Genomic DNA, 11,263 nt, shown 5'->3' with positions numbered 1-11,263 from the left:
TATTACTCACACTGCTCCACACTCAATAGTCCATTGTCTCTGCCCTTAAAGTGGAACCTCAAACCTATAAGTCAAAGGTGGGGGGATAGAGATGAAGTCATCTCGGCAGGAGAGCCGTCCAGCCAGACACCGTCATGGCCAGGGAACAGCTCCTGAATCCTGTTCCCTCACTGTAAATCCTCCCAGACAAGTTGGCCTGGTGCAGGGGTGATAAAGGCAACAATGCCTATGCCCAGCATGAGTTTACATGTGATAAAAATGTACATGGCATTTTTCATTTATTTACTTAGCAACCTCTATATACTGTTTTTGAGTTCACTTTTTCCTCCCTCTCTATAGTGGATGCTAGTTCAATAAACATTGTTACGCCACATGTAGGATACAATCTCCACTTTAATTTATATAAATGGGCTTTCAATTGAGGGCATTATTGGTTATGATGCTAAATAAAGAGCCTGAACAGCTGGGTGCCTGCACTTGTTATGGTCTTTTTATTAGGCATAATAAACGTACACTAAAGTAAAATATATGGTCCCTCTTCCTCTCCTCCTTTATGCAACACAGCATGCATGCCTGTGGAAGCTTTCCAAATTATAACTATCCAATTATATATGTATAAAAAAACAATTAAGTCTGTTTAGTGCATGTTAGACTGATCTGTAAATATTCCCAAGAAACATAATCTCATTAATATGAATTTCAAATCTGCATAGTAAGTATAGGAGGGGCCATCTTTACTCCTTTACGCGCCAGATTTATTTGGAAAACGCGGGTTCCTCAGCTGATATATGACTGAGACAATGTGTTTGCAATAAGAATCCATTATCATACAGCTGTGTAGCTATAATCTCCCGCTCCGTCCTCTCTATCTAAAATAAACACCAGAAACAAGAGAGAAGGCTGCGAGGTCACATGTTTAAAAAGGCACTCTGGGCGTCCAGGCGCGCAAAGACGCACAAACAATCAGTGATCCCTGAAGAATAATGAAGTATTTTCCTGTAGTTTTTACTGTTTCTATCGAGCCTGTACCTCTGGTAGGGTAGCAAACTGTGAATTTAATGACCTGCTATAATACCTTATTATTATTTTACCATAGTTTGTTTTTTGCAACTACGATACGATACAACTTTAATGTAATTTTGCACTGAAATTCATTTTGCATCCATAGGAAGCTCAGTTTGAGAAAAAGTACACATACAATAGACATACTGTTACCATAGACAGACAGACAAGTAAGACCCATCAGACAAAAAAAACAAAACACATCACAATTATTCATACATAACCCATAACAAAATTACCATCTGTCCGCTGGATTTACATGTCTTTAGCAGCTAAACTGTAAACAATTGCTGTTAATTTACAGCAGGATTTCAACAGTATTAACCTGTTATTGCTAAAAACAGTGCTTTACTATTAATACAAAAGAAAACCTGTTAAATTACGCTCATAGGCCGTTTTTAACTGAACTATAATGCATTCTTAAAAAACAGCACTTTACTGCTGATCAACTGTCTAAAGTATCATCAGTAACAGTTTCATGCAGTATTTTTTTAATTCTGGGACCTGATCTGCACATGTGAGGCTTGTTCATTGTACATGATTGTAAAATCAGTGAATTAGCTTTATTGTTCTTCACTCACATGTTGTTATGGTTTGCATTCTGTGCTTGTAGCCAGCTAAAGACAGACATTTTGGGAAAAGTGTCAACAAGTCTATTTAATTATAGCCTTTTTCCTAACAAGTGCCTTTAATTGTATTTAGTGTGACTATTCCTATGTCTGTAACCTGCTAAGTCTATTCATCTAGGCAAAAAATAATGTTTATTAAAATGTATGTAAAAAATACAACCTAAATAGTGCATTATAACAAATCAGTAAGATAAAAGAAAGGTGAGAAACAGCTATATAATGTATCTTTAAACAGTAAATTAACTGTAAAATACTGTGAAATTAATACAAAAAAAATTCAAACTGTATTTTTCATTAACAGTACAAAGCTGTAAATTTCAGTGACAGTATCATAATGTTAATTTTACAGTAACATAAAGGCAACCCTGCTGCCAGTTCTTTACTGTTATTTTAATGGGATATTCTTAACAGTGTAGTTTTAATGATGATCAATCTGCATGCAAAGAACAGAAAAGTGCATTTTTTTTGTCTGGACCAGGTGAGTGAAAGACAATCTCTCTCCAAATAATGATACTGAATGATGATGATATTGCATGCAAGAAGAAGGTGGAGAGGAGAGTGGGCGGTGTTTAGTGATGGCACTACTACTGTGGTATATAAACCGAGAGGGAGGTGAAACATCCCTCACTGGGAGTCACTGTGCGCTGATGCTCCTCCACATGCTCGCATCAGTGTCTGCAACACGAGCCTCGCATCATCAGCACAGCAAACTCAACAAACCACATCTGACCGGCACGATGGATGGGCAACATAAAGACCGCAGACAGACTCACTTGTGGATATTGACGTTACTGATATTTGTTTAAAGCACTGGATAACAAGGTCTTTTCACCAACTTCTTCTTCTTCTGGATACCGATTGCGGAGCTGGAGCTGGATCTTGTCCTACAGGCTTTTTTGGAGCAAGGATTATATTTATTCTGATCACTTTATTTGTCATCACTTTGGAATAGGAGCGCTTTTTTTTTGTTGGACTGATTTTTCAAGGATACGCACATCAAACTCTAAAGGATGGCCAGTTGGTTCACCTTTGTCATCGCAATAACATTATTTACTCAGGTAACTTTCTTTTTTTTTTTTATAATTTTTGTAAATTTGTAAATCTTAAAAAACAAATGCATTATTCTGTTTTGCTCACGTTTCTGTATGCTTTTATAGGTTCTGGGATCAGGTGTGTTCGAGATAGATCTCCATCACTTTCAGAATACTAAAGGTTTGCTGGCAAACGGACTTAGTTGCAGCATGAGTGGCTGCAGGACTTATTTCAGGGTTTGTTTGAAGAACTTCCAGACGGTGGTGTCTCCAGGAAACTGTATATTTGGCAAACTCACCACACCTGTTCTGGGCACCGACTCCTTCAGCATCCAGCAGCAGGACAGCAGGCTGCGTCTGCCTCTCAACTTCACCTGGCCGGTAAGAACACCTGTCCTTTAAACACTCTGATGCTGAAACCAACCAAATATGTACACAGTGATAGGATTTTCTAGTAATGAATTGAAGAGATAAGAAAAAAAAACGTACTGCAGTGACAAAAAAATACCTTTATTTTTTTTAAAAGAAAACTATTAATAGCCTATTGTATTATCTATTTAACCACTCATATGCTGAAACCAACCACATATGTAAACATTGATATCATTTTCAGTAATGAATTGAAGAGATAAGAAAAAAAAACGTACTGCAGTGACACAAAATTACCTAAAAGAAAACTATTAATAGCCTATTTTATCATTTTATTATCTATATCAAATCAACACAAAACTCACCTACTGCACTATTATTCATAGATAGGCCTACCATATATATTCTAATTGTCATAGAAATGTGTTTTTAATGTCAAATGCATGCCATTAAAAGCCGAATATTGTACATCAAATAATAAATGGTTTACTGCATGTGTGCACCTGTCCTTTACCAGTGGCTTTAACCACTCTTATGCTGAAAACAACCAAATATGTACACATTGATATGATATTTAGTAATGAATTGAAGAGATAAGAAAAAAAATGTACTAAAGTGACACAAAATTGACTTTATTTTGTAAAAGAAAACTATTAATAGCCTATTTTATTGTCTATATCAAATCAACACAAAACTCACTTACTGCACTATTATTCATAGATAGGTGTACCATATATATATTTTAATTGTCATAGAAATGTGTTTTTAATGTCATATGCATGCCATTAAAGTCGAACATTGTAGATCAAATAATAAATGGTTTACTGCATGTGTGCATTCTCATATATTTTCAGTTTTTCTAGCAAATTAAAGTGAAATATAATTATTTTATAATGTTGGAACCCTTACATGGGTATTTCAGTGAAACAAAAGACAGAAGCTATGTAAATATACATTTTTCTATATTATTTTCAGATTTTTTGGTGACCTTTATTTCCTCATTTGTCCCCACAGGGTGCTTTCTCACTAGTTATTGAAGCTCGGTATTGTCCTGCAGCGGATCTACCTGGAGGTGAGGAGACACACACACTGTCTGTCCACCACCACTAGAGGGAGACATGTCATGTTTATAGCTTCACTGACTTGTCATTACCTATCTATCACACATTTCATCAATAACCCCCCTCCACTTATATGAACGTATACTGCTGCCAAATGCATCTGGCCTTTTCCAGCGTCATGGATTCGTGTTTGTTAGGATGCCTTATGAGTCACACACGACAATTCTTCACAATCAAATCTCTCCTCAACACACACAATTGCACTTCCCTTGTTTTATTTTTGGCCTGCATGGGAAAGTGTACAAAGTTTCAGTGAGAAAATGAAGCCTTGCCAAAAAAAAAAAACCATGACAGCCTTTTTCCTGGATTTTACACCTTTTTTTTTTTTTGTTGGGTCCTTCATCATAACTGGGGGGGGGGGGGGGAGTAATGTGAGTCACATGTGAGAGGAAGAGGACATTTCAGTGTGCAGATTGTGTATTTTGCTGTCAGGGCTCCCAAACTCTGTCATGCACTTCCTATAGAGATAAAATCATCTAACTCTGTATCCTCTTTTAAAAAACTTTTTAAAACACATTTTTTTAGAATAGCAATCCTATAAGTAGAAGGGTATAAATATATGTATGTATACATCCGTTTCTGTGTACATTTATACACATTTATGTATATATATATACTGTATATGTATATATATATACTATATATATGTTTATTTTGTTTATTTGTTTTGCACAGTTTAAGACTATACAACATAACAAAAAAATAAATGAATAATATACAGTGAAGGAAGAGGCAAAAATTTTGTCTGAAGCCTCCACCTAGAGACAAGATTAATTTAAAGAAATAATAGATTACATAATAGTGATAACAAACAATTAGGACAAGATATATAACTTCTATTATTATTGATATGTTCTGTGATGTTCTGTTTTAACAGTTACCACATTTGTTTTACTCTATCATGCTTTTATTGTCTGATGTTCTGTTTAAGCAGTTACCATATCTTTTACATTATTGATCTGCTTTTATTGTCTTGTGAAGCCCTTTGCAACATCTGTTTTGAGAAGTGCTATATAAATACATTTATTATTATTATTATTATTATTATTATTATTATTATTATTGTTAATTACTAATGTAATAATTGTTAGATGTATCAACTAATCTGTATATATGTCTGATGTGTTTCCTCACAGATACCACCAACCCTGAATTCTTGATTGGCTCTTTTGCCATCCATAGTGAATTGGCAATAGGTCGTGAGTGGTCTCAGGCTCCTCAAACGGAGCTCAGGTACTCATACCGGTTCATCTGCAATGAACATTACTACGGGGACACTTGTTCCAAGCTATGCACACCGAGAGACGACCACTTTGGCCACTACACCTGCAAGCCTGACGGGCAAATAGCCTGTCTGCCGGGATGGAAGGGAGAATACTGCCAAGAACGTAAGCAAGAGTTAAAAAAGACACCATGTGGACACTTTCTTTTGTTTTTTGATAGAAGGTCACAAAGTAGATAGATTTTAAATGCGACATAAGGGTAGCAAGAATTAAGCTAAAAGTCTAAAGAACATTAAATAAAGTGAGACATTAAAGGTAGACTAGAAAAACAATTTCTGAAGAAATTGCAGTGTGAATGCTAGATGCTGAAGAGCCGACGCTACGCTGTAATGCTGGCTTAAATGTTGTGAGAAGAAGATGAAGTAGTAGGAATAGTTGGAAAAGTGGGAATGGGTTTAATTTGTATGAATATCATTGAAAAGTTGAATAATACCAATAGTGTATAAAAAAGATGTGGAATATTTTAAGGTTTTTGAATAGCTGACGCTAAACTGCATTGCTGGCTTTAATCTGTATGAAGAAGGATACAGAATTAGAATCAAAAGATTATTAATCAGTAAATAAAAGTTGTAATTGCATGAAAAGCAGCTGAAGCCTTATAAATAGTTAGTTCTGAGTTCCCTGTTAAGAAAGTTACCTTCTGGGGCTTTTATTTTGAAAAACTAGGTGAATCCCTAGTTTCCTGTTAACATACAAAAAGGGGAATTTTACCAAGCTCCAAACAAAGTTAAATATTTCAAAAAGTACAAATGGGATGAATGAAAGTTGAATAATAGCCAGAATCTACAGAAGATGTGGAACATTTTACGGTTTGAATGGAGTTTCTAGGTGAAAGTATGAATGAGCAGTGAAGAGTTGAAAATGCTTGAAATGGAGATTTTTTGGTGAATTATGGTTAATAATTCTGAAAATATGAAAGTTATGAATGAGAAAAGTAATAGCCATCATGTCCTAATTGAGCTGCACGTTTTGATGTTTGAATGGAGTTTCTATGTTGAAAAATGTGGAACAAGTAGTGTTGCAAAAAAAGTGATCTGACGAAAAATAAAAATAAACTTAGTAGAATAACATATGCTTCCAGCATTCACACCAATAAAGAAATAAATGTGAGGGTTTTTTTTAGACTTTGTGGGTAGTTTTTTGTTTTATTCTAGTTGCTCTTAAACATTCAGCTAAATAAGATCCATATAGGCTTATTGTACATTTCAGAATAACGTCTAATGACCTGTTACATGATCACTCACAGGTGTGTGTGTTTTCGGATGAGAGGAGCTATTAAGGTGAAATATGACGACACACTTTCTCCGTGTGGCGCGTGCAGGTTTTAATCCAGGGCGGTGGTCGCCCAGCAGCGCGCGCCGGTCTGGGTTAATCGCGGCATTATCGGCCGCCACGCGCCACTAAATTGCGGGCTCTATTGTTGAGGTGGTGTAGAGCAGCAGCTGCAAACGGGGCTCCAATTGCCCCACCCGATAACAATGGGGCAGCTGTCCTGCTTTTTTTTTTTTTTCTTTCTTTCTTTTTTTAAGAACAAGCATCTGCTGCTGCACTAACCAGCCGTTTAACACCATAAAACCACGAGATATCACAATGTCACATTCAGCACAGGGCAGCCATTGATAAGGTCAGGTAACAGGTTTTATTGTGCAAAGAAAAAAAACATTTAAAAGTGATAAAAGTCTTATTAACAGCTAGTAAAACCTAAATATCTTGGTTTTTCACTCTTTACTGAACAGTAACACTAAATGAATGCAGAGCTGTGGATTGTTTTGTGGATGTTTTAGGTTGTTTTCTAATTTTATTCTCAGGTATTGTCTTATTTATTGTAGTATTTATCAACTGTACTATTTATAGATTTTGAGGGCTGAGAGAGAGCCAGGGTAAAATGCATTTCACTGTACACTGTACTTTTAAATGCATATGAGAAATAAACTTGAAACTTGTACTTTTTTTGCAGCAATCTGTCTGGAAGGATGCAGCGAAAGGAATGGAAACTGCACATTACCTGGAGAGTGCAAGTGAGTCACCATTATCTAATCAAATGTTAATTTCTGGTGATCCACAATAAACATTTACATTACTGCAGAAGCTACACTAAGAGCAGACACACCATTAAATCATCTTTTAGTGCCCAATTATGTAACAAAAAGGCAACATTGCATTTGATTTTTAGGATGCATTTCTTTGTCTTTCTATTTTAAATCATCTCTAGGATTATCTTTAGGATTATGACATAGTGGATAAAAAGATTACAGTGTGTAAATAATGTATTTTTTTAAATGTTCTCTTTGTTGTGAGTGTGCTTAAGAGGCAATGAGCGGGATATATGAGGGTAGAGGTGTTGATTGTGTTGTGAGCATAACAGTCACGTCGTCCTGTTTTATGTGTGAACAGATGCCGAGAGGGCTGGCAGGGACTCTTTTGTGATGTGTGTAAACTCCATCCATCCTGTAAACATGGTACCTGTACAGAGCCGTGGCAGTGCACCTGCAAGGAGGGCTGGGGAGGCATCTTTTGTGACCAAGGTGTGTATCTATACCTCTTTGTTCTGTAAATAAAAGAATGCTGCTTCAATTTTTTTGGTTCCTTTTTAGTAACATTTCCACCCATTTGTTTTTTTACAGATCTGAACTACTGCACCCATCACAAACCCTGTGCCAACGGGGCCACGTGTTTGAACACGGGTCAGGGCAGCTACACCTGCACCTGCATGCCGGGCTTCAGCGGGGTTAACTGTGACCTGGAGGTCAGGGAGTGTGACAGCCAGCCCTGTCGCAACGGAGGCCACTGCCTGGTGAGTGCGGAAGTCTCTCTCTCTCCTTTCCCACAACACAGGCCTTCCTGTTTTTGTTTTCGCCTCACTCTATCTGCTAGTCCAGGAGGATGCTATCGATTGTCAAGTCGGTAGATGACCCAGTTCACAGAGCGTGCACTGTAAATAGAATTCAGACTAAGGAGAATGGGGTTCGTTGGGGGCAGTCGTGAACAGGATATGATAAAGAAAACATCTGACAGGGAGCTTTTTTGATAAACTTTATATCTTTTCCCCCCCACTGCAGGACTCTGAGAACGGTTATAGGTGCGTGTGCCCGCAGGGGTTTGAAGGGACGCACTGTGAACACAGGATGCTGACCTGCGCAGATACACCCTGCTTTCATGGTGGCAAGTGCAGAGAGAGGGATAATGGAAACACGTACATATGCGAGTGTCCAGCAGGCTACACTGGACTCAACTGCGAGAAGAAAGTGGATAAATGCACCTCACTGCAATGCACCAACGGTAATACATCATTCCCTTTCTGTATATCTGTGTTAGGAGTAATCTGGAAGGCTTCTATAATGTTTGTTTTGTTTTGCGTAGGTGGACATTGTGTGACCCACGGTAACCTCCGACGGTGTAGCTGTCGCTCAGGCTTCACGGGTCTGCGCTGTGAGATCAACATCAACGAGTGTGCCAGGAACCCCTGCGCGAACGGCTCCACCTGCATAGACCGCATCAACGACTACACCTGCACATGCCCCCCGGGGTACACAGGCCGCCACTGCGACAAGCCAACAGACCGCTGTGCCTCTCGGCCCTGCCTGAACGGTGGGACCTGCGCCGCCGGAGCCAAAGGCCAGCCCACCTGCACCTGCCCCGCACATTACAGCGGCCCCCAGTGCCAGTCCAGCGACATGCCTTCACCCAACACCCCCAGCCCCAACGTAGGCTTGGAGTCCGGTGACAAGCTGAGCTTGGCAGCCATCTGCTTGGGAGTGGGCCTGGTGGCCGTTCTGGTGCTTCTCTGCATGGTAGCGGTGGTGATACGTCACGTCAGGAAGCAGAGGAGAAAGGAGCGGGACTCGGAGACCATGAACAACCTCTCTAAGGTTGACTTTCAGAAGGAGAACCTCATCTCTGCTCTAGAGTTCAAGAACACCAATAAAATGGTGGATTTGGAGGTGGACTGTCCCAGGGAAAAGTCTAATCACAAGCACATCAACCACTACCACCTGGACTATAAAACCTCCACGGGGTACAAGGATGAACTGTCCCTTTTGGACAAAGATGAAAACTGTGAAAAGACAATAGAAGAAAAAAAGCATTTGAGTAGAATGTACAGGTAAGTGCACACGAGCAGTTGTATTATGGTTATATTATGTGTTTTTCATGTGTTTTGATGTGCTCAGTAACTAACATGATGTCTCTTCATTCCACAGTGAAAGGCCAGAGTGTAGAATATCAACAATATGTTCTTCCAGAGATTCAATGTACCAGTCTGTCTTTGTATTAGCAGAGGAGAAAAACGAATGCATCATTGCAACTGAGGTAAGTCTTTTTTTTTATCATAATCAATCTATTTCCTTGTTTCTTTAGAGCGTGGCCTTTATTATTAACCAGAAATAGCATCTTATTGTCTGTTATTTCAGATATTAAGCTTTTTTATCTTCTTCTTTTTCAGGTATAATAAATGGAAGATGTTATTCACTGTCGACATTGGATTTCTTGTGGACTGTTTACAAGTGTGGAAGAGACTGGGATTTATTTAAAAATGCAACTTGCTGCTCTTGAAAACTTGATAACTGGATGGAGCCGGCGTGCTCTTCGAATTCAACAGAACTGAAGCTACTAATCTTTGTGAGAATGTAAAGACTAAAAAAAAAGACTATAAATAATGAGCACATCTGACTTGTGGATGCGAACTCTTGTCTGCTCCGTCCAAGTTCATCCAAGGGCAACAGGCCGAGATGTTTGTGCCTGCGTGTTGATTAGAGGACTATCTCGATGCACTCCTCTCCAGCTTATTGCAGCAATCAGCAATCAACAAATCAACTTGCTGCCAACGAGCCTGTGGAAGGAGCCAGCCTTTTCCATTTTTTTTGTGGCCTGCAATGCGCTATGCAAGCAAAAATCTGCATTGTGCGTAATCAGAAAGGGACAAAAACTACTGAAAACGGTTCATTTTTGAAGGATATTTAGTGTTTCAATCCTTTTTTATAAAGAATGTATGCAGCCTAGATCACAAAGCCTTATATATGTGTTTAAAGCATCGTGCCCCGCCTTATCTTGAGTCCTTTGCACAGCAAAATGAACATAAAAAGATCAAAAAATGCAATATGCTACAGCGCCGTGCAGGGAAACTCACGATAAGGCCTCGTTTTACCTTATGCAAAGAAATACATGAAGTGACTATCGTACCAAGGACGCCTTCAAAGGAAATTACTGAACCAATAATGTTATTTTGTAAGATTAGTAGTAATTTAAGAATATGAAGCACTGATCTTTCTCTTTCTGTGTTTTATAAGATTATTTTGTATATACTGTATATTTATATGTTGAGATTAGAAGTATCTGTTTTTAAGTTGATGCCCAGAAAAAGGTGAATTTATTTTTAAAGTGTTGTCAGTGTTTTAATTTGTATTATTTTTTTTTATAAAAAGAAATGATGAACACATATCTGGTACACTGTTTGTTTGTTGGTCTTCATGGTCAAATAGAGATCCTAATCTAAATGTTGGAATCATCTAGAAACTTTCTTTGTGTCAGCAGGTGTGGAAGTGGCTTCACTGTCTATTAGATACAGTCGTGTTTGGCCTGGTAGCATTTCTAATGATTCCATGTCTACAGTATGTCCATGGCGTCTGTGTCGGTGTGATGTGAAATCAATGTGCTAGCAGTCATTCAGTGGACAGCAATGTAAGGAAATACTCAAACAAAAAGACATATATTTAAAAAAACAACAACATCTGCATGTGAAAATAAAGATACCTTGTGGTCTTTCGACAGTA

The 11,263-nt window shown here is 38.2% G+C and overlaps 1 protein-coding gene across 1 annotated transcript; it reads left to right on the top strand.

Moving 5' to 3' along the window:
* Positions 1-2,311: 2,311 nt before the first annotated feature.
* LOC119474988 (delta-like protein 4) lies at positions 2,312-11,263 on the top strand. The gene is made up of 11 exons (XM_037747392.1): positions 2,312-2,749; positions 2,849-3,103; positions 4,106-4,163; positions 5,349-5,600; positions 7,453-7,513; positions 7,890-8,020; positions 8,120-8,289; positions 8,555-8,774; positions 8,856-9,597; positions 9,695-9,803; positions 9,937-11,263. The coding sequence occupies exons 1-11, from the start codon at positions 2,702-2,704 to the stop codon at positions 9,940-9,942; spliced, it is 2,052 nt and encodes a 683-aa protein (XP_037603320.1). The 5' UTR covers positions 2,312-2,701; the 3' UTR covers positions 9,943-11,263.

Source organism: Sebastes umbrosus, chromosome 16 (genome assembly GCF_015220745.1).
Source record: "Sebastes umbrosus isolate fSebUmb1 chromosome 16, fSebUmb1.pri, whole genome shotgun sequence".
NCBI lineage: Eukaryota > Metazoa > Chordata > Actinopteri > Perciformes > Sebastidae > Sebastes > Sebastes umbrosus.
Note: the sequence above shows the minus strand (reverse complement) of the source record. Positions and strands in the feature narration are given on the sequence as shown.

What these genes read in the sequence shown, in the direction of transcription:
- LOC119474988 (XM_037747392.1), top strand. Translation starts at nt 2,702, where the DNA reads ATGGCCAGTTGGTTCACCTTTGTCATCGCAATAACATTATTTACTCAG. An exon ending in GGGAGAATACTGCCAAGAAC is followed by an intron (nt 5,601 to 7,452) that starts GTAAGCAAGAGT and finishes CTTTTTTTGCAG; the next exon opens with CAATCTGTCTGGAAGGATGC. An exon ending in GCAACGGAGGCCACTGCCTG is followed by an intron (nt 8,290 to 8,554) that starts GTGAGTGCGGAA and finishes CCCCCACTGCAG; the next exon opens with GACTCTGAGAACGGTTATAG.